General features: G+C 38.4%; 6 protein-coding genes and 2 pseudogenes across 9 annotated transcripts; 5 read left to right on the top strand and 3 right to left on the bottom strand.

Annotated features, from left to right (window-relative positions):
* Positions 1–1,199: 1,199 nt before the first annotated feature.
* LOC109133474 (uncharacterized) lies at positions 1,200–2,474 on the bottom strand (annotated as a pseudogene). The gene has a single exon (XR_015559821.1). The product of XR_015559821.1 is annotated as an uncharacterized LOC109133474 (transcript).
* Positions 2,475–3,604: 1,130 nt separating this feature from the next.
* LOC109130922 (uncharacterized) lies at positions 3,605–4,110 on the top strand. Its single transcript, XM_019241052.2, has one exon. It carries the CDS (start codon positions 3,743–3,745, stop codon positions 3,935–3,937), a length of 195 nt encoding a protein of 64 aa, XP_019096597.1. The 5' UTR covers positions 3,605–3,742; the 3' UTR covers positions 3,938–4,110.
* Positions 4,111–4,310: 200 nt separating this feature from the next.
* On the bottom strand, positions 4,311–6,468 carry LOC104784548 (uncharacterized). The gene is made up of 4 exons (XM_010509586.3): positions 6,203–6,468; positions 5,508–5,754; positions 5,131–5,182; positions 4,311–4,983 (listed from the first exon to the last, which is right to left on the bottom strand). The coding sequence occupies exons 1-4, from the start codon at positions 6,271–6,273 to the stop codon at positions 4,445–4,447; spliced, it is 909 nt and encodes a 302-aa protein (XP_010507888.1). The 5' UTR covers positions 6,274–6,468; the 3' UTR covers positions 4,311–4,444.
* A 153-nt stretch (positions 6,469–6,621) lies between these two features.
* Positions 6,622–8,928, bottom strand: LOC104784539 (magnesium transporter MRS2-3). The gene is made up of 6 exons (XM_010509574.3): positions 8,497–8,928; positions 8,022–8,234; positions 7,809–7,937; positions 7,508–7,668; positions 7,194–7,425; positions 6,622–7,085 (listed from the first exon to the last, which is right to left on the bottom strand). Exons 1-6 carry the CDS (start codon positions 8,926–8,928, stop codon positions 6,798–6,800), a joined length of 1,455 nt encoding a protein of 484 aa, XP_010507876.1. The 3' UTR covers positions 6,622–6,797.
* Positions 8,929–9,139: 211 nt separating this feature from the next.
* LOC104784529 (uncharacterized) lies at positions 9,140–11,511 on the top strand. Of its 2 annotated transcripts, none has more exons than XM_010509562.3 (7): positions 9,140–9,491; positions 9,717–9,827; positions 9,920–10,054; positions 10,197–10,301; positions 10,632–10,801; positions 10,906–11,005; positions 11,102–11,511. In XM_010509562.3, exons 1-7 carry the CDS (start codon positions 9,237–9,239, stop codon positions 11,342–11,344), a joined length of 1,119 nt encoding a protein of 372 aa, XP_010507864.1. In that variant the 5' UTR covers positions 9,140–9,236; the 3' UTR covers positions 11,345–11,511. The 2 variants fall into 2 exon arrangements, 1 of the variants encoding a protein (XP_010507864.1); XR_015559849.1 differs by having other exon boundaries at positions 9,237–9,491; positions 10,400–10,801.
* Positions 11,512–11,706: 195 nt separating this feature from the next.
* Positions 11,707–14,637, top strand: LOC104784517 (putative beta-D-xylosidase 5; annotated as a pseudogene). The gene is made up of 6 exons (XR_015559846.1): positions 11,707–12,033; positions 12,130–12,518; positions 12,598–12,767; positions 12,843–12,940; positions 13,024–13,791; positions 13,873–14,637. The product of XR_015559846.1 is annotated as a putative beta-D-xylosidase 5 (transcript).
* A 117-nt stretch (positions 14,638–14,754) lies between these two features.
* LOC104784511 (uncharacterized) lies at positions 14,755–15,199 on the top strand. The gene has a single exon (XM_010509543.2). The coding sequence runs from the start codon at positions 14,793–14,795 to the stop codon at positions 15,072–15,074; it is 282 nt and encodes a 93-aa protein (XP_010507845.1). The 5' UTR covers positions 14,755–14,792; the 3' UTR covers positions 15,075–15,199.
* A 285-nt stretch (positions 15,200–15,484) lies between these two features.
* LOC104705691 (protein CORTICAL MICROTUBULE DISORDERING 6-like) lies at positions 15,485–17,621 on the top strand. The gene is made up of 4 exons (XM_010421749.2): positions 15,485–16,264; positions 16,350–16,619; positions 16,705–16,796; positions 16,877–17,621. The coding sequence occupies exons 1-4, from the start codon at positions 15,485–15,487 to the stop codon at positions 17,619–17,621; spliced, it is 1,887 nt and encodes a 628-aa protein (XP_010420051.2).
* The last annotated feature ends 5,173 nt before the right edge of the window (positions 17,622–22,794 follow it).

Here is a 22,794-nt window from a genome sequence, read left to right as displayed (position 1 = left end):
ATAGATATATAGCTCAAAGATAATTAGGATTTGAAGGATCAAAATCTCAAAAAAAAAAAAAAAAAATCTACATAAATGTAAGCAATTGACGTAATATGCATGAGAATTTATTTGTTGAGATTATGATTCTTCAAACCCTAATTTCTTCCTAAAATTTCGGGAGTATTTGAAACTATCCAAAAAATTATATCAAATATTCAAGTAAATCATTTAATTGTTTCTTACAAATATTTTCTCTTTGGTAATCATTTATAGCATTTTGAAGTGAGACTACGATTAGGGTAGGTTTTAAGGTATATTTGTTAGTATAATTTAAAATATTGCATAATTAAGTAAGTAATTAAATCTTTACCATTTATTTTTTTTTGGTTAGAATCATAATAGTATTTAATTAGATTTCCTAATCATAATCAATCAAATCATTAATAATACGGTTTTGTATGATAATTATAATATTTTCAAAAGATTGGGATCTCTTTATATAAATACCATGCCAACAAATTCTGTATTTCTAATTTTTGTTTCCTAAAATCTAGTTATCTGGAGTCTCAGCTACCACTTTTTGGAAACACTTTAAATTGAGAAAGTCTATTAAATTTATTACTATTTTTAATAAAAGAAATAATTATAATTTTATCAATTTATTTTTTTGTAATTCTAGTTTCCTAAATTATAGTTTGGGTGGAATACTCTCTTTGGATATAAGATCCGAATAAGGTACTGTTTGGCTCCAATTTTTTTTGTTAAAACTTAAATGTAACTAATGTAATATATGTTTGACCCCATGATTTATACATATCCTTATTCTGTTTTAAGTGATATTTCATTGTAATAATTTTAAACTCTATGTCTTTTTATTAAAAGTGCTTTCCTTTTAATAGTATAGATTTAGGTTGAATAATATTCTTCTCATATGAAATTTGTTTGCAAGAATCGGTTCCTAAGTCTTTATCCAGATTTTTTAAATTCTTTTACAGATTTGGGTTCAACTTGAAGATTGATTAATTTTTGGTCAACAAATTTCAATACATTAAATAATGAGTCTTAATAAGGTTTCCATATACGAAAGATATATTTCCCATTAAAAACATATATATTTTTTTCCTTTTACCAAGATTTCAATAGATTTTATTTGAGAAATCTGACTTTAAATGGTCATATTTATGTACCATAAATACGCATAGATTTACTTAGAGAATATTAAACTATAAAGCAGCTGTTTCAATTCATTAAAAAAATACATCACATTTTCACCCTTAAAACATTACAAAACAAAGAGAAGCCGAAACAAAATATGAAAGGGGTTTTCGGAGTTGTTGTGCTTCAATTATTTTTCTTTACATTTTCTTTAGCCACTCGTGAAATAACTTCATTTGCTTCTGATTTCGATGTGGCTAAAAAAGTTTCTAGCAATATGAACGACATGAAATCTCAAGCATTTGATGTACCAAATGCTAGAGCAAGGAGAGTAGGTCCTAGTGGTTCAAACAATGAAAAATCTTCACATTCTGTGTCATTTTCTGAAGCAGATATTGGAGTGAAGAGATTGGTTCCAAGCGGTCCGAACAATGAGACATCTCCACCTTCTCCATCATTTTCAAGAGCAGATATTGGAACCAAGAGATTGGTTCCAAGCGGTCCAAACAATGAGACATCTCCACCTTCTCCATCATTTTCAAGAGCAGATATTGGAGTGAAGAGATTGGTTCCAAGCGGTCCGAACAATGCAACATCTCCACCATCTCCTTCATCATTTTCTAGAGCAGATATTGGAGCGAAGAGACTGGTTCCAAGCGGTCCGAACAATGAAACATCTCCACCTTCTCCATCATTTTCTAGAGCAGATATTGTAACAAAAAGACTGGTTCCAAGCGGTCCAAACAATGAAACATCTCCACCTTCTCCATCATTTTCTTGAGATTGGTTTCAAGTAAACCGAACAATGCAACATCCTCATCTTCTCCATCATTTCTATAATGAGTTTTAAATAAATTTATTTTAGCTAAAGAGAGGAGTTTTCGTAACTCCTTCAAAATTATTCATTGGGCCTCGAGTTTTTGCCACAGTGAAATTTCTTTGGCTCATTTTTTACTAGTTTTTCATATTTATTGTTTAAAATAATTTATAATATATTCTTAAATACATCTCATTTGTGTGGTTAGTAAGAAATTTTATGAAGAAAAAAAATCTCAAAATTATATACGTCTCTTTGACCTATTTGAGTGGTTGCATGAAATTATTATCAACTAAATTTTCACCTTAAAAAGAAGTTACATAAGTAATTTCATTTCCAACTTTTAAGCAATATTGTTCAAATTAGTAGTGGCTTTATACAATAGAAAAGGAAGAAACTAATTTATTTTTCTATGGGAATGAATTTTTTTATTTAAACATAAAAACGAAACATATATACATATATATATATATTAATTATAAATAATTATGAAATTTCATAGTTTTTCTAAATTATTCTACATAGACCAGCACGATATTAAACTTTTCTTCAGTTCTTCTTTGTGAATGCTGATACCAGTTAATGTGGAAATACAGTTGATAATAGTCAAAGATGGTTTTTTTTGGTAAAAAAGTCATAGATGGTTTATATATATATATACTGTATATATATATATATATATCTTTATGTATGTAAATTTGAAGTGTTAATTAAGTCTTTATTTTAGAACTACACCGTTTCTAGCTCAGCAAAACTGAATCAAAGTGGATAAACACAGATACTATTTTCCTTTTATATAAAAATTAAGGGAGATTTACTCCAAATTAGAGAGAATCACAAACACAAATCACCTTTTGCGGATAAAATCATCCGTTTACTTTATACTAATGTTATATTTTTGACAACAAATATATCCACTTATCATAACATTAAAACCAACTTCTTAATTTGTTGATTTATCACAAACTATGATCTATATCCGCAATTAAAATAAATATGGCCCATAATTTGCATACAGACGAGACCAACTAATCATGTTTGGCATTACTGATCATATTCTCTAGATGAAACGCATGCATAGGTTAAATTTGTACACTTTTTCCTTGATTTATCACAACTAATCATATGTGCATAGGCCGATGGTCCGAATCCACTCTACGTTGGTGTGGGAATAAAAGATTAAATCAAGTCATTATTGAACCTTATATTATCCATGCTCCAAGATATATGTCTTCCTTATTAATTACTCTTGATTTCCAAATATTTCGTTGAAATCAACTGTCTTAAATGATAATTAACATGTTATACGTTTAAAAAGAGATAAAAACTTAATAGACACAACTACAACTACGTTACGATGGATTACCATCATGCTACTATTTCCATGTGAATGCAACGGAGAGAAAAATATACTCTTTCTTCTTTGTGTGTGTTAAACTGTTCAATGTGATATTGTTGACAAAAGCAAATGTGATTACTGATGACATCTACAGTAGTTGACTAAAATTAAATATTTTAAAAGTCAAAGAAGGACAACTAGTGGCAACATCGAAAATATCTCAAACTCAAAGCTTTGTTTCCCACAATCTATTCCATAAAAACCAAAGAAGGTGTGTGCGTGTAGAACTCAAAACCATAAACGCTTTCAAGTAGAAATATATAAAACAAAACGCACCAATATGCCTGAGGAGCTGAAACTACAAAAAGGATCTCCAAGCGAAGCTTCTCTCTTTAGTTGATTAGGGTTTTATAGTTAAGATAATCAAGAAGAAGAAGAAGAAGAAGAAGATGGGGTTACAGTTGGAGAGTTTGATGGAGACGATAAAGTCAAAGGTGGGTTTGCTGAGGAAGAAGAAGAAACCTTACATCAAAATGGATAAAAGCTCCAGCGTCAGAGTTGCCATCCGTCGTAAGAAGACCAGAGATCTCATTGATAAGACCTTAAAGGTCGCTGATCGTCCTGGCAAACGAACTCTTTTCTGAAAATGTTCATTTCCTCAGATTTTGCTATAGTTTCTGTGAATTTTTTTGTTATTGTTGTTTTGGTTTTGTTTTGTAATTGGGTGTTTTTGATTCAAGAGATCAAGTTTGTGATAATATGTATATATAGTTCTAGAAATAAATAAAAGCAAGAAATATATAAGAATCATCAAACATATATAATGATTTTTATGCATGATTGATCAATGAAACATAAAAAAGCTATATTAAAATCTTGTATAGTTGACTTTTAGTGATACGATCTTTGAGTCAGTATTACATTTATTTCTGTCGGCAGGTCAGTCTTATTTTAGTGGAGTTTAGTTGAAATCTTTATAAAACTAAAAGCTCTATAGTTTAGATTAAACCGGTGAGGTTTTGTTAGAGAAAAAAAAACACAAAGAGTTTCATTATATAAACTCAGATATCATCTTCTACACTTGCAAACTGAGACATTAAAGATTAAAGGCAAATCCAGACTAAGAAAAGAGTTATGGACTCACATCGGCTTTAAGAAGCCAACAACGATTCAACTTTTGCAATCTGTTCTTCCTCTGTGGCTCTAGTCGGACTCTTGTTTGCCTCCTCGAACAAATCATGGTCCCATTTCTTCTCATTCTTTGTCCAGCTTCCGTTAAACCCACTTCGCTCGTTGCTGCGGAATCTGTTGTCTCTATCACCTCGATAACTCTGTCTGCTTCCCGCACCTCTCACATCATCTCTGTTCCAGACCCTGTCTCTTCCCATTGCTGGTCTCTCATGTCTTTCTGAATGCATATTGCTCCTCCAGTTTCTCTCGTTCTGTCGGCGATGGTTTAGATTTGTGTCTCTTGCCTCAGTTCTTGTTCTGTCTGTGTTGTTCCCAGATTCCTCTGGAAGCTTCTTCTCCATGAAGGCTGGTCGTTTCCTAGCGAGTGCTCCTTGGGTGTCGTCACTCTCATGGAACCTATCATGTCGCCACGAGCTTTTGTCTCCGTCTTTGCAATGCTGTGACTTCTCATCATCTCCAGCTCTTCTCTGATCTCTAGAACTTCTCCACGATCCTCTCTCTTGAAAATTTACAAGCATTTAATATGTTAATTAGACTAGCAACTTTTTAAAAAGCTATATTAAGCAAAAGAGATGCAAATGCATATTTCCTTATGAGTTTATGTAAAGGAAGAAAAGGAAGAAGAGTAAAATTTGAGGAGAATTACCAGTAGTTGCTCTTCTGTCATCTTTTCTATCACTACGAGGATCATCATCATGCTGTTATAAGACACGCACAGGCAAGCCAAAGATTACATATATCTTAGCATTGGAAGGCATTCAACTGTAGGCAATAATCCCGTCAAATCAGCACAAGATAAAAGTGTCAATAATATGCAGTAGATTGCAACCCAGCAATTGATTAGTAGTATAACTGAGCTAGTACAAGCTAGTTTTTGATGGGCAATGAAGCTTAGAAGAAGAAAAAAACATTCAGTAAACTTCTAAAACCTCAAAAGAGCAAAAACATCTACACACAAAGAACAAGCAATACCAGGACCAGTAACAAAAACGAGATGGAAAATAATCAAAAAGCTTTAGGAACCTGATGATATGATCTAGGAAGAGATACTTGTGACAAATGGGAAGCTTGTTTGGTGGTCTCATGATATGCGGAATGCTTCTTTTCACTGTCTTTTCTCAAACCAAGAGCATCAGGTTCCAATGGAGCAGCATCTCTCAAGGACGGACGTGGTTTTTGCTCAGTGTCAGTACCATCTCTGACATCCAAATCCTTGTTACTCAAAACTCGTTCAGCTTCAGGTTTGCCATCTCTTCTTGATCTCTTGGGGCTAAAGACAAAAAACATAAATGATTATTTGTTGAACTAGTGTGATAAGAGCTCTATGGTAAGAGTGATTTGTGGAAAGCTGGCTAGAGAACCACTTCAAAAACTTGTATTAACTACTCTCGTTTAAGCTCTAAACAACTATTGACAATCTTCTTCTACAAATAATCTCTACTTTACGAGAATGAATTGTGGCCAAATTAAGCAGATTTAGATCAATTCATAGGAAGAAGATACAAAACAAAATCACTCCAAGGATAAAAACTACAACAGTGACAAAGCATAAATCTCACAATAATAAGCTTTGCATTCCGATTTATATACAACAAAAAAAGGCACGAGCTTCCTCGTTGTTCGAGGGAGATGAAGATAAAAGAGTAGGAACCCCCCCCCCCCCCCCCCCCCAGAAGAATTTGAGTGTAAAGACGAAAGAGTAAGGGAAGCAAGCAGACCTGGGTTCGCGATCGATTCTAGAACGCTGTCGTCGTTTAGGGTCTGAATCTCTGCTCTCTCGCCTCGACATGGTTCCTCTTCTCTTCTCTTCTCTTCTCCCTCGAGAGATTTTTAGGGCTTTTACTATAAAACTCTTCTCCCCTTCCCACTCCTCTCTCTTTTTTCTAATCTAATTCCTCCGTCGGAGAGTTGTCAATTTCCTCAAAAATTATAGTTTCCACCTCTCATTTCTTAATGTATCAGAAAAACCCCCATATGTTTAGAAATTGTGTTCAAAAAGCAACCCATAATTCTTGAACGTAGTCATACTATGATTTGGTTCGTTTGTGATACATATACACAAATTGTAATTGCGGTATCTAAATTATCTGTAAAGATGTCAAAATAGGAAGAAAAAAAAAATAAATGCAACTTTGTAGATGGCAATTTGCTCATTTATTAGGATACTGAAAGCATGCAACTAGCGAAGGAGAGACCGGATAAAAAAAAGGTTTGAGAGGAAAGATGGATGGATATACATAAGTCTCGTTCGTTTAAATAGACTTTGTGGCAAGAGACATCATCATCATTCTCCCAATACCCTTGGTCGACGACTCATTCAAGAAGGCGCTTGTATTTACACCACCCGATGGCACCAACATAGAGGAATATACTTCCCACAGAACCTCCAATCACTGTCCAAAGGAATCTTTGCGGACCAGCTTTCTCATCCTTGAACAACTCTATGGTAATGTTCATTCCGAATACACCAGCCACTGCTATAAAGGCGCTCATCACCAAGGTAGCTGTCGTTAGCATCACACCCATCTGCAGAAGATGATTCTGCTTGTCATCTAGCATTATGTTGATGTAGTCCTCCGTGTCATCCACATACTCCCTCAGCTTTTTCAACACAACAGCATGGATTTGATTAGAAAGTTATCTCATCACCGGAAAGTGTGCCATTTCGTCTGATAAAATACCAAAAAAGCATATGGTCGATTTACTTACTGTTGATAGTTTGTTCAGTGTTCCATCGATCTGCACAAAATATGCTTCCAAAAGCATTTCAAGCTCTTCAACATCTAATTTGTTGGTCATGGCACTTCGGGTTGAGCTTGTGTGAGTCCCACGGCTATTTCTGCTAAGTGCACTGTGAGCACTCATAAGCAGATCATGGGCCTCATTTGCTCGAAGATAGCCTTCATCTCTGTTAGCCTCTGATGCAAATTCGGGAGGAAGCCTGGCAGGTTTTAGTAAAATAGCAGATGTTAGAATTACATCAAAACAGTCCGAATTAGTATGTTCAGAAAGTAGGTACATGCCTGTCATCCTCGTCTCCTTGAGGAATATCAACCTCAAAGGTATCACTTTCATTCATAGAGGAATTTGACGAATCCTCAAGTTTCTGAGCTAACTTCTCTGTAAGATACATCTCAGCCATATCCTCATCATCGTCTAGCAGATGTTCTAGCTCGTCCCTAACCTAGAACATGATACAAGTGAAGAGAAAAAGGTTTTAAGTTATGCAAAGATGGTGGTCTCTTATGTTCACTACTAAGAGGAAACATGACAGATCGTTATCATAAGATCAAAAGAAGCAATGGAATGTCTGAATCATAACACCTTCTGAACACGTCCAGTAATTGCAACCAGCCTACTTTTAATCTGTCGAACCCGCTCCAAATTAAGGGTACTGATCTTGGAAGTAAGTTTGTCTAACGCTGGATGTGCCTCTAACTCCAATCTTGTGGCCTACATTAACGAAAAAATGACTGAAAATCTCACACAAGAGAAGCAAAACACTCTGTGTAGTAGAGTCCTTAAGGAAGTACTTACCTCATGTTCCAAACTGCTCGATGCAGCTTCAAGACAGGCTTCCAGAGCAACAAACTCAAACGGAAGAACCTTTGATCCATCTTGATTCTCAAGACTTTGCTTCGCATCCTTCTTGGCTTCACTCCCTTGATCCCCAGATGATTGTAGCCTTCCAGCTTCTCCTTGGGCAGGATCCATCCCCGTCTGAGGCTCTCCCTCAGAGTTGTGTTCCTCCTTTACTCGACACACACAAAGAGAGCAGAGAGCGATTAGCAGCTATACTTGAAAATCATAATCTTCACACAACATCACCATTTCAAAAATCACAGAGTCAGCCATTTCTCAACACGAGATTAGCTATCATATACAGATTCCATTGCCAAATCATATAAAGATGTAGCTACCAACCTCCATTTCCATTTCACAAACAATGCAACCAAATCAGCGAATAAAAAGGAATAGTGAACTAAAAAAAAACCCTAATTTCTCGAATTACCTGAGGTTTAGTGGCGTGATGGTGACACAGAATCCGCCGCCGCAACTCTTCAATAAAAGGTGAAACCGAAGGATCCTTGGAATTAAGCAACAAAACTTCTTGAGCGGTGATGATCGCCTTGATATGCTCCAGATTGATAACAATCGCTCTCTCTCGACCCAGAACAGTCGACGGATACGACAACAGTGGATCGAGAATCCTAAGATCTCGCGCCGGCAATCCCGTTCGCCGCATGATGGCGTGTTTCCCTTCTTCCTTGGGCTGCGGCTTCCCTGACGAGTCGAGCACCAACCACGACCTCACCCCAACGCCTTTCTTCCGTCCACCGCCACCCACACCCACACCGGCGGGGTACGGAGGTGTAGGCTGCCCAATGTTAGGAGTCGATGGATTCGTATTGAAATTAAATTCATCAGGTCTAGCTCCTCTCATCGCTTACACGATTGCTGTGATCAGAGAGAGAGATCGAGCAGCTAAGTGAAAGTCTCAAGTTGCGATCTCAATTTATAATCCGGCTCGTCCGCAACAAAAGGATTTAAACGGTTAAGATAAACCGGTTTTAGATTCCCCTTCCCCTACAAAATCAAATCTGGTTTAGATTAACCGGTTTTAGCTTCTTCTTTGATTTTGTTTTTGCAACGACGGAGGCTGATGAGAGTTTTTGCTTTTTAAAAGTGTTTAGGGCTTTAGAAATCGGCGACGGCGAGCTCTGAGAATTGAATTTTCCCGAGGAAGAATCGATGAAGTTGAAATCGGTGTTCGACGCTTCGGAAATCAGATCGGAATTTGAATCGGCGGGGATAAATCCCAATTTCGCGATTCAAATCTGGAAGTATGTAATTCAGAATCCTGATTGCGTTTGGGACGAGATCCCTTCATTGCCCTCAGCTGCTTACTCTCTTCTCCATTCCAAGTTCAAGACTCTTACTTCGTCTCTTCACTCCCTGTTCCATTCCTCCGATGGCACCACCTCAAAACTCCTCATCAAACTCCAGGTACTCTTCTACTCTCTCTGTTTCTTCGTTTTTTTTTTTTTTCTTGTAAATGTGTTGGGCATGATACGATATTACGAATGAACATGATACTAGTCTTTGTAGATTAAGGGAAGTGTACAAGAAGAGGTTTAGTTGCTGAGAGGTTTACTTTGTGATTACAACACATCGTATCTGTTATCTGATTAACTCATATTCGATTCTTGCTTCTTGTTTTTGGAATTCAAGAATGGAGCTTTAGTGGAAGCTGTGGTAATGAGATACGATACTCGTTTGGGTATGTGTGGAGGGAAACCACGTCCTGGAGGTATAAGAACTACATTATGCATTTCGTCGCAGGTATTGATTACTATCTTGTACTGTCATCTTGGTTCATCGAATCACCGTGGAAGTGATAAGGACATCTTATATGAAGTATTTATCATCAATAGGTTGGTTGCAAGATGGGTTGCACCTTCTGTGCTACTGGTACCATGGGATTTAAAAGCAATTTAACATCTGGAGAAATTGTGGAGCAGCTTGTTCACGCCTCCCGCATAGCTGATATACGCAACATCGTTTTCATGGTATTTTTGCTTCTTTTATTGCATTTTATATACACGATGTGTACCTTGCCTTATGCTTATTTGTTGAGGTTGTCTTTTTATACCTTCTCAATTGATGAAGTTTATTTACCAGTTGTTGCCTTGGTTTGATGACTATGATCAGGGAATGGGAGAACCATTAAATAACTACAATGCTGTTGTTGAAGCTGTCCGCGTTATGTTAAAACAGCCATTTCAGCTGTCACCAAAACGAATTACCATATCAACTGTAAGTATTAAGAAAACTGCCTTGAGACATTCGTAAAGCGCATTATGAAACTTGGTGAGGTTGTTAAACTATAAACTTTGATCTATTAAATCTTGCAGTTTTCGATTTCCGGGACAACTTCTGGCTTTTGTGGTTAAGTTGCTCAGTTGTAGATGTTGGTTTTCAGGGGATAAATAGAAAGTTCTTTCTGATTTAATTTTTCTCCTTTCTCTAACTGTATAGTCTAGACTTCTAGTCTATAATTTTAAATCATGAAATGCTGCGTAGGTTGACACTTTTTTTAAGTAGCAAGCTAATAAATTTTTCTACATCCGAATGTCATCTGCATAGGTCGGAATTGTTCACGCAATTAGCAAGCTACACAATGATCTACCAGGTGTAAGTTTAGCAGTCTCTCTTCATGCACCAGTTCAAGAAATCCGCTGCCAGATCATGCCAGCAGCTAGAGCCTTTCCTCTACAAAAGCTTATGGATGCACTTCAAACTTTCCAAAAGAACAGGTACTCTTAACTGGTGCTTTTTCTACTAAATGTTAGAACCACAATCCCTGCTGTTAAATTAAAGATCATAACATATTGTGCGACATTTTCCTTGGATATAACAGTCAACAAAAGATCTTCATTGAGTACATAATGCTTGATGGAGTAAATGATCAAGAGCAGCACGCTCATCTACTTGGTGAATTGCTAAAGACATTTCAAGTGGTAAAATCTTTGATTTCTTAGTAAACTCTTGTTGAAGGCTTCTGCAATTATATGATGATACTTTTGATGGAAACTCTGTGCTCTTTTCTTGAACAGGTTATAAATTTGATACCATTTAACCCAATTGGGTCCACAAGCCAATTCGAAACAAGCAGTGTACAAAGCGTATCAACTTTCCAGAAAATCCTGAGGGAAACGTACAAGATCCGAACCACAATTCGCAAAGAAATGGGTCAGGATATTAGTGGTGCTTGCGGTCAGCTAGCCGTGAACCAACCAGACAACAGAAGGACTCCTGGAATTGTGGAACTTCCAGACATTGAAGATCTACATCTCTAACTTTAGGACCAGAGACATGAAACAGACATTTGGACTGGTTTGTAGTATCTTCAAAGCCACTCTTCAAAACCCTTTTCTTAAACTTCACATTTTGTCCTCATCACTTCGTGGAAAACACTTGGCTCACTCTTATATGCAAGTAAGACAAACAGAGATGGTCCTTAGTCCTTCTTACACTTCATCACATGGAGATTTAACTTCTCTTTTAAAATATTGACCAACAAGTGATGTTATGTCATCATTAAAGTTGAAGTAAATGTTTTAAAGCCAGCACTAAGTTAACTTTCATGAAGTAAATATCACGGTAGTAAAAGTAATTAACTTCTCTTCCCGCCTATAAAACGAACCCCATACTCTTGCTTTCATTCCATAAGAGAAAATAACATAGAAAGATGAGTGTAAGAAGATTTGTGAATATCTCTCTGCTAATAGCAGCTCTAGTTTCATCACTATGCGAGTCTCAGAAGAACTTTGCATGTGATAAAAATGCCCCTGCGACTGCTAAGTACGGTTTCTGTAACGTCTCGTTGTCGTATGAAGCACGCGCCAAAGATTTGGTCTCACGTCTCTCCCTCACGGAAAAAGTCCAGCAACTCGTAAACAAAGCAACAGGAGTTCCAAGGCTCGGTGTTCCTCCGTACGAGTGGTGGTCGGAAGCTCTCCACGGCGTCTCCGACGTTGGACCAGGGGTAAAAGCATCATAACTGTACATATACATGAATATGATGAACATACATGAGTTGTTTGTGTAATGAAACGCTTACGTTTTTGAGTTTGTTTCTAAGGTGCGTTTCAACGGGACTGTGCCTGGAGCGACTAGTTTCCCGGCGACGATATTAACGGCAGCGAGCTTTAACACATCGTTGTGGCTAAAAATGGGAGAAGTGGTTTCTACGGAGGCTCGAGCGATGCACAACGTAGGACTTGCTGGCCTAACGTATTGGAGTCCCAACGTTAACGTCTTTAGAGATCCAAGATGGGGTCGTGGTCAAGAGACGCCAGGGGAAGATCCTCTCGTTGTTTCAAAATACGCTGTGAACTACGTTAAGGGATTACAAGACGTTCACGACGCCGGAAAATCACGGTGGCTTAAGGTCTCTAGCTGCTGCAAGCATTACACTGCTTATGATCTTGATAACTGGAAAGGCATCGAAGATTCCATTTCGACGCCAAGGTTATATAAAAATACATAAATTTCAATTCCTTAGAATTGATCTTAATGTTGATGTATTTGTGATTGTTTTGGTGGGAAGGTAACTAATCAAGACTTGGAAGACACGTATCAGCCGCCATTTAAGAGCTGTGTAGAGGAAGGAGATGTGAGCAGTGTGATGTGTTCTTACAACAGAGTTAATGGTATCCCAACTTGTGCAGACCCTAATCTTCTTCGTGGAGTTATCCGAGGCCAATGGCGTCTTGACGGGTCAGTATCGTTTTCTACTTTCTTGCCCCTTTACAAGAACCAATTTGACCTAAAGATAGAGTTATATGGTCGCAGGTACATCGTTTCGGATTGTGATTCCATTCAGGTCTATTTCGACGACATTCATTACACCAAGACACGTGAAGACGCAGTTGCTATCGCTCTCAAAGCAGGCAAAAAACTTTAGATCATCATTATATTAGAAATGCCATTTTTGATCTATGAGAAGTAAAATATGTTGTTTTGTCTGAAACAGGTTTGAACATGAACTGTGGAGACTTTCTAGGTAAGTACACAGAGAATGCAGTGAAGCTTAAGAAATTGAACGCATCAGAAGTTGATGAAGCGCTGATTTACAACTACATTGTTCTCATGAGGCTCGGATTCTTCGATGGAGATCCAAAATCGCTTCCCTTTGGTCATCTTGGACCGTCTGATGTTTGCAGCAAGGACCATCAAATGCTTGCGCTGGAAGCCGCGAAACAGGGGATTGTACTACTTGAGAACAGAGGAGATCTTCCATTGTCAAAGACCGCGGTTAAAAAACTAGCGGTTATAGGTCCAAATGCAAATGCTACAAAGGTTATGATTAGTAACTACGCGGGTGTGCCTTGTCAGTACACAAGCCCTTTACAAGGGCTACAAAAGTATGTATCCGAAAAGGTTGTTTACGAGCTGGGATGTAAAGATGTCAAATGCAATGACCAAACACTGATTCCAGCAGCAGTCAAGGCGGCTTCAGAGGCTGATGTGACGGTTTTGGTGGTTGGATTGGATCAGACGGTAGAGGCAGAGGGTCTTGACCGGGTTAACCTAACGCTTCCGGGTTATCAAGAAAATCTGGTGAGAGATGTGGCTAGTACTGCAATGAAGACAGTTGTTTTGGTCATAATGTCTGCTGGACCTATAGATATCTCCTTCGCCAAGAATCTGAGCAAGATTAGCGCGGTATTATGGGTCGGATATCCTGGTCAAGCTGGAGGAGACGCTATAGCTCAAGTCATCTTTGGTGACTACAATCCTTGTAAGCCTCTAGTTTAAACCCTAAACCCTAATTGAACCCTAGACACAGTTACTTACTTATTTGTCTTTGTTGTTGTAACAGCTGGGAGACTACCAGAGACATGGTACTCACAAGAGTTTGCAGATAAGGTTGCGATGACAGACATGAACATGAGACCTAACTCAACCTCTGGTTTCCCTGGAAGATCTTACAGATTCTACACAGGGAAACCGGTTTACAATTTCGGATACGGACTTAGCTACTCTTCTTTCTCTACTTTTGTTCTCTCAGCTCCATCGTTCATACACATTAAAACCAACCCAATCTTGAACATAAACAAGACAACATCTGTCGATCTAGCCACCGTAAACTGCCACAATCTCAAGATCCGGATCGTTATCGGGGTCAAGAACCACGGGCTACGCTCTGGAAGCCACGTGGTGCTTGTGTTCTGGAAACCCCCAAAGTGTTCAAAGTCTCTGGTGGGTGGTGGCGTGCCACAGACGCAACTGATAGGGTTTGAGAAAGTAGAAGTTGGAAAAAGCATGACAGAGAAAGTTACCGTTGAGTTTGATGTCTGCAAAGAACTTAGCCTTGTGGATACTCACGGTAAAAGGAAACTGGTCACAGGATACCACACGCTTGTTATCGGCTCTAACAGCGATCAACAAATCTATCATCATCTCAACGTTAGATTGGCCAGAGATTCAACGGTTTCTATCTAAAAAACAACAGAGCCCATAGATTCTACTAAAGTTGTTATTGTCAAAAAGCCTACTATAGTTGTTATTTTCAAAAGTCAATACTGTAATGCTATCATCAATTATGACCAAAAACCTAAATAAAAATTTGGTATAATACCACAAACAGGGTCAATTCTTATCCAAATATTTGAACCGAAATATATAGTAGTCAACATAATAATACAAAGAAAATTTTAACTTTTCTTCTTATGCCACATGATATAAATAGTAGGTTTCTATAAGATATTGTTTTGTATTACAGAAACATAAAATTACATAATGGAGGGGTTAATTCCATATCTGATTCATGCTATCAAGAAAGACCATAAACGTGATCATCAGATGTATCGATCGATGTTTGTAGGATCAAGCCGAAGCTATCGACCACTAATGATGGGACAAGAAGGCTCTTCTTCAGTACAGGGATCTTCTCACCGTCGAACTAAATCAGAGTACAATCCACCTGTTATAATGGATATGTTTGATCAGAGATCTTCAGGTTTTGGTCAAAATTTTGTGAATAAAGATTCCTCTTCCCAAGATATAGCAACAAAGACTTAGCTTGCATGAAGTTGTTGATTTATGTAAGAAAGAAACAAATATAATTCTGATGTTATATTTCTGTTATTTAAAATTGTAATAAATCTGACCTATCAATGAAATTAATTAATTTATTTTTCTTTTTATATGACTATATTAATCAAATACAAAATCAATTGTGTTTTTCCTTAATTTGACATATTAACAAGAATGGCCAATAATAGTAAAGAGAACTGCAAAACAACTTAATAATAAACAGAGGAAGAAAAAAAATGCTGTTGATTGCTTGGCAGTCAAGGAAGAAGTATCCGCATTAGGGCTTTTGATCAGAAGAAAAACAGTTAAGGATTTCCCAAAAAACCCTTTTACTCCATTTTGAAAAGAATCAAAACATAAACATATCAGATTCCGCCAATCTTGTTCTTGTCTGTATGCAACAGATTGAGAAACGTAGCCTTCTCTGTTCTTGTCTCTTTGTGTTTCTTCTGATTCTATCACAAGCAATGGCAGAACTAAGATCAGGCGTTCTTTTCAAGCTTCTAGAAGAAATGGGAGTTGGGAAAGTGCGAAGAGACGTTGATCACAGACCGGTTATGCTGCAGATAAGAAGCATAATCCCTGTTTTAGCTGCTGGAGGGTTATGGCCAAACAAAGGTTTCTTCTTGAGAATATCAGATTCAACACATTCAATGTACGTCTCATTGCCTCGAGAAGAGAACGATCTTGTTCTCTACGACAAGTTACAAATCGGTCAATTGATATTCGTCGAGAAGCTTGAGTTCGCTTATCCGGTTCCCATGATCAAAGGCATTAGACCAACTCCAGGTCGAAGGGCTTGCACCGGTGATCCAATCGATCTAATCCCTAAAGAAAGGATCGAAAAGTTCTGTGGCGGTTTATCAGATATTGAGCAAAGCTACGATCAACAAGTGAAGAGGCCAAGAAGAACGAGATGGAACAACTCAAGCGTCTCTGAGTTAAATTTTACGGATTTAGGGTTATCTAAAAACCTTTCGAGTGTAATGGAAGAAATAGATGATACGGAGTCAATGGTTTCGAGTTGCTCTTCGTCTTTATCTTCTGTAGCTAGGAGAAGAAGCTGGATAGGTTTGAGTGATAATAGAATGAGAAGAGAGTCATTAGATCCATCCATGGTTAAGACTCATGATCATGACCCTAAATATGTTTCAAGAGCTCGAAGTTCTATTGCGGTAAGTTTTATAGAAATTGACTTTTCGCAATAAGATCTCCTTAGACATATTCTGATATATTTGTTTTTTTGTCAATAATTTTCAGGCTTCACCTTCTCCTTCTGTCCGAAGTTATGGAGGGATAGAGGAGAAGTCAAGTAGTAGTAGAACAAGAAGAAGAGATGGTGTAGTTTCACCATCTCCAAGATGGGCTAAAAGCTTAAGCTATGGAAATGGAAGTAATAGGAGTAAGAACCTTCTTCCACCTAAAAGCAATACCCTTGCATCCTCGGATTCGATATCGAGGAAAAGAAGCTGGACAGAAACAGAGATCCTCTGGAATTCACTTCCTCCAAAAGTTGTAAATCTCGGAAAGGTAAGTAATACTAATAGCTTTTAATCGAATCATATAAAATGTGTTTTGATCTGTTTGAGAGAGAGTTCATTCGCGAATCTGGCAGGACGTTCTGAGACAGAGAGATACGGCTATTCGAGCTGCATCCCAAGCATTGTTAGAGGCTTCAGCTGCTGAAAGATTGCTCAAATGTCTAAGGTGCGTTTCCCTTTAATTGAGACACAACACAACTAATTGTATCTTCTTGCTCAAGAAATTTTCTAACTGAAATGTTATAGGTCATACTCGGAGCTTTCGGACAAAAGAAACCAACATCATCAAAATCAAGAGCTACGAATTGGAGAATTCTTGAGTTTCCAAGATGAGTTAAGCAAGAGCAGGCTCATCATTCAATCACTATCAACTGAAGAAACAGAGCATTGCAATTCCAACATAGTGAAAACAGGGGATGAGAGACGCGAAAAGGCGACTCAGTGGATCAAATCAGCATTGGCTACCGATCTCAAACTGGTTACTTTATCTGCAAGTAAGCTTACACAGAGCCCCGGGAGAAAGGGTCTTACCCTTATTTCTCATGAAATCGAAGACCGTGAAGGTAACACAAGTGAAATTGACTCGGGATTAGGACAGAGAAAGGAGAGGTTAGGAAGAGCATCGAACGAACTCAGAAACTGGCTTAGGGAAGAAGGAAGAAGTTGGTATCTAAGCCGAGTCGAGAAGTATTTAGATGAAATCACCAATGGAACAAAGTGGAGAGAGATGAGCAGTCAACAAGTAGGGGAAACAATGTATCAGATAAAACGGGTAAGTGATTGGTTAGACGCCATTGTTAAAGGAGACAAAGAAGAAGAAAAAGAGGAAGTGGTAATGATAATGATGACAGAGTCTGAAACAGAGGCTTGTCGTAGGGTCAGAAACAAGATTTATAGGATTCTATTGAAACATGTTGAGACAACTTCTTTGTTAAGTCATCAACGTAGTAACAATCTCATGTCTCATCATCAACAACAACATATGTTCTGAAAAGACAATGTTACTTTTTTGTTTCTCTGTTGATTGTTTCCAGTTGAGGCCACAAGGTACTAGAATTTTCAAGTGAAATTTAATTTGGTTTAGTGGATGATGAGTCTAACTGTATCGAACCAAACCGGAATGGGGAAAGTAGCAGAAATATTAATTACGTCACGATTTTGGTATCTATTTTTTTTGTTGGTTTTAGACTTTTAGTTAATTACGTAACGTTTTTATCAACGTCCATTTGTATAAATTGTGTATGGCAGTGTATTTACGAATTTGCCAAAAGGGACTTATCAAGTAGATAAGGGACTTATCAAGTAGATAAGTGTAGAATTAGATATCAAACCAACTTGATCTTATTAAACAACTCGACAAACTTATATATACATGTCTAACTCTAGGGTTTTAGGTTTAACATAAACCGTCATAAACATTGTAAGCCCAATATACAAAGCCCAACATATGATTCTAATATTTATCCTCAATACTCCCCCTCACGGTGGAGTGTGAAGATCACGAACGCCCAACGTGGACAGAATGTAATGAAACTGATCACGACCAAGAGCCTTTGTAAAGATATCGGCGAGTTGCTCAGTCGTATGAACATGTTGCATGACAATCACTCCTTCACGAACCGCATCACGAACAGCATGACAATCATTTTCAATGTGCTTGGTGCGCTCATGGAAAACAGGATTCGAAGCAATATAAATAGCAGCTTTACTATCACAAAACAGGCGAGCTGGCGCAGCGTTGTTGATACCTAACTCCTTTAACAACTTACGAAGCCACTTAATCTCCTTAAGAGCAAAAGACATAGACCGATACTCGGCCTCTGTGGAAGAATGAGAAACCGTCTTCTGCTTCTTTGTCTTCCACGAAATAGGACTACCACCAAGCAGAACAACATAGGCACTAAGCGACCGACGTGTAAGCGGACAAGAACTCCAATCCAAATCACAATAAACCTCAATGGACAAATCAGAAGATGACTTAAGCAAAGTGTCATGCCCAGGCGAGCCACTTAAGTAACGGACAACACGCATAGCTACCTCCATATGTGCTTCGCGTGGCTCTTGCATAAACTGAGCCAAGACATGAACAGAGTAGCTCAACTCAGGCTGTGTATGTAACAAATACAGCAAACGACCCACTAAACGCTGATACGACTTGGGATTTGAGCGTACAGGACCATCGTCAGTAGCGAGGTGATGATTCTGTTCCACAAGAGTGTGAACAGGTCGAGAACCAAAGTCCCCAGTGTCAGCAACAATATCAAGAGCGTACTTACGCTATGTCAAAAAGAAACCATCAGACCCACGACTGACTTCAAGACCAAGAAAATACTTTAACTTGCCCAAGTCCTTCATTGAGAAACAACGACTAAGATAATCTTTAAACTTTTGTAGCATGTATCCATCATTGCCACAAATGATGAGATCATCAACATAAATCAACACTCGAAGCTCTATGTTATTGCGAGTATAAGAGAAGAGCGAGTAATCTTCATACGACTGGAAGAAACCAAAACGCAAAAGAGAATCAGACAACTTATTGAACCAACAACGAGGAGCTTGTTTGAGCCCATACAAGGATTTGCGAAGACGCCAAACCTTTCCTGGATGAGAATGATGGAAACCCGGAGGAAGCTTCATGTAGACCTCCTCATCAAGATCCCCATGTAAGAATGCATTGTGAACATCCATCTGATAAACCTCCCAATTCTTAGCCACAACAAGACGAAGGAGAGTGCGAACTGTAGTCATACGAACAACAGGAGCAAAAGTCTCTTTGTAATCCTCCCCCTCAACCTGATTATTACCAAGAGCAACAAGTCTAGCCTTGTAGTGTTCCACAGTACTGTCATCATTGTATTTTGTCTTATAAATCCACTGACAACCAATAGCAATCTTATTAGGAGGAAGCTCAACCAACTCCCCTGTTTTGTTCAGTTCAAGAGCATCAACCTCCTTATACATTGCATCATTCCACACCTTGATCTGAACAACCTCTTTAAAATGTTTAGGCTCATTATTGTTAGTAACAGCCGCAAGAAAAACACGATGAGCCGATGAAAACTCATCATCAGAAACAAAATCCATGAAAGGAGACAAAGAGATACCTGGGACCGAGATCGAAGACGTTGAAGAAGAGTAGGGAAGAGCAGTAGAGGATGATGGTTTGTAATTAACGTTATAGAGGATGTAATCATTAAGACGAGCAAGAGGCTTAGAAGAACGCTGGCTTTGACATTGTGGAGAAGCCGACACAGTCAGTAACGGAGCAGAGACAGCCTGGTCAGCAAGAGGAAGACTAGGAGGATCAACTGTAGGAGGAACAACCGGAACAACAGTGGAGGGTAGAACAGCGGGACCACCGGTTCTATAGCAATGGGAACAGAATTAGGAGGAGGAGTCTCCGGAGCAACACTGAAATCATGAAACAAAGAGTTGTCAAGAGCAATGTCTTGGACAGCAGAATCCGGAGAACTAGGAGCAGAGCTCCCCCATGCATCTGTAGTAGTTACCAACCAATCATCATCACCGGATGGTTGAGAATCCGACACAAGAGGTAACGTAGAAACCGGTGACGCATTAGCAAAAACTTCTTCCTGAAAGATCACATCCCGAGACACAAGGAACTCATTCCTTTCAATACCAAAGACCTTCCAACCTTTCTTGCCAGAAGCATAGCCAACAAAAACACACAAACGACTACGCTGACCAAATTTATCTTTGTCTCGACTGAGACGATGAACATAGCATGCGGAACCAAAAACACGAAGCGGGTCATAGGTAGGTTTGAAACCGTGAAGCAACTCTAAAGGACTGCGACCAGAATGAAGAGAAGACGGCGTAAGATTGATCAAATATGCCGCAGTAAGAATGGCTTCCCCCCCAAAACTTGATAGGCAAGCTAGCCTGAAATAACAATGCGGTAGCAACGTTTAGTATGTGCCGATGCTTTCTTTCAACACGCCCATTCTGGTGAGGTGTGCCAACACACGATGTTTGATGAACAATCTCATTAGCATGAAAATGAGAAGAAAGACACATGACTTCTGTCTCATTATCGGTTCGAACCACTTTGACAGCTTTACCAAACTGCTTTTCCGTGTATTGCAAAAAATTTATAAGAACACGTCTTACTTCAGACTTCTCAAGGAGGAGAAACTAAGACTTGGTGTATAGGCCTCTCCACTCATCTTTCCGATGTAAAATATCCTACATCGGAAAGATGTAAGGGATTTAAGTAATATATAAAGGGTTAGGGCCTCTCCACTCATTGCCAATTGGTTTTGAGTTCGAAGCCCACAGTAAAGCCCAAATTTAATATGGTATCAGAGCAAGTTGCCTCTTGGGCCACCCGTGGATGTTGTTCCCACATATGCCCACGCTTCAGATGGTCATGCCTGAGCGTGAGGGGGGGGGTGTTATTGTAAAATATCCCACATCGGAAAGATGTAAGTGATTTAAGTAATATATAAAGGGTTAGGGCCTCTCCACTCATTGCTAATTGGTTTTGAGTTGGAAGCCCACAGTAAAAGCCCAAATTTAATATGGTATCAGAGCAGATTGCTTGTTGGGCCACCCCGTGGATGTTGTTCCCACATATGCCCACGCTTCAGATGGTCATGCCTGAGCGTGAGGGGGGGAGGGGGGTGTTAGTGTAAAATATCCCACATCGGAAAGATGTGAAAGATTTAAGTAGTATATAAAGGGTTATGGCCTCTCCACTTATTGCCAATTGGTTTTGAGTTGCAAGCCCACAGTAAAACCCGAATTTAACATGGTATCAGAGCAGGCGATTCTTGTGGATCTAAATTAAAGCTTCCGCATTAGTGTTCTTGTGATCCCAATAATCATGGGATGTGAAGCCGATGAAGACGATGGTGTCGATGATGAAGATGACGTTGGTTTATGCCAACACAATTAATGTTTTTCTTATATTGTTTTACCTTGGTGGTAAGGGAAAAAAAACTTTTGCTTTTAGTTTATGGTTGGGAGAATAATTTGGTTATGTGTTTTGTCAGTTTCCTTTTCCAGCTTGTTTGAGGGATATAGTTTTGGTTTTCTTAATAATTAATGGGGGTTTTCTTTTATTTAAACTATTGATGATGTATTCACGGTTTATATGGTTTATGAGTTTGAGTTATGAATTTTTCTGAATTTTTTATTTGGTAATAGTTTTACCATTACGGGGAAGTTGTTTGGAACGGTTATGTTTTTAGGTCATTTTTTTTAGTCCGATTTGTGGATTGTCCAAGATTAGGACAATTATTTGTGGAGATTGCAGGATTTGCACACACGAGATGTTGTTATTCCCTTTTACCAAAAACCGAAGATGAGCTGATGTTCCACCCCAATTTTCAAGATTAAAGTTTATGCCCAAAGGATTTTGTTGACATGGTTTGTCTGTCCTTGACAAGTGTCCACGACATACGTGTTCCGTTTTATGATTGCAAAGTTTGTGTTTTGCGTACCACGTTTGTCGTGCGGGGGAGTATTGGTGTATGGGCTGACAGTTCATGTTGGGCTTGTCTATGTCGGTTATTATAAACTCTAATGTTGTTGTAAACCCTAATACTTAGTATTATATAAACCCTTGTATCATTGATTAACAAAAACAACACAATAATAAAGACTTTTCCCCAAAACCCTTGTATCATTATGTGTCCAAAAACACGAAGCTGGTCATAGGTAGGTTTGAAACCGTGAAGCAACTCAAAAGGACTGCGACCAGAATGAAGAGAAGACGGTGTAAGATTGATCAAATATGCTGCAGTAAGAATGGCTTCCCCCCAAAACTTGATAGGCAAGCTAGCCTGAAATAACAATGCTCTAGCAACGTTTAGTATGTGCTGATGCTTTCTTTCAACACGCCCATTCTTCTGAGGCGTGCCAATACAAGATGTTTGATGAACAATCCCATTAGCACGAAAATGAGAAGAAAGACACATGAATTCTGTCCCATTATCGGTTCGAACCACCTTGACAGCTTTACCAAAATGCTTTCCGTGTATTGCAAAAAATTGTAAGAACACGTCTTACTTCAGACTTCTCAAGGAGGAGAAACGTCTACAATGCACGAGAGAAGTCATCAAAAATCGTCAAAAAATACACTGCACCACAAGAAGAAGGAACCAATATGGTCCCCATACGTCACAATGAATCATGGA

The sequence above is a fragment of the Camelina sativa genome, chromosome 1, assembly GCF_030686135.1.
Source record: "Camelina sativa cultivar CO46 ecotype springtype chromosome 1, ASM3068613v1".
NCBI classification, from domain to species: domain Eukaryota; kingdom Viridiplantae; phylum Streptophyta; class Magnoliopsida; order Brassicales; family Brassicaceae; genus Camelina; species Camelina sativa.
The sequence above is the reverse complement of the archived record's forward strand: the minus strand, read 5'-3'. Positions and strand labels throughout refer to the sequence as shown.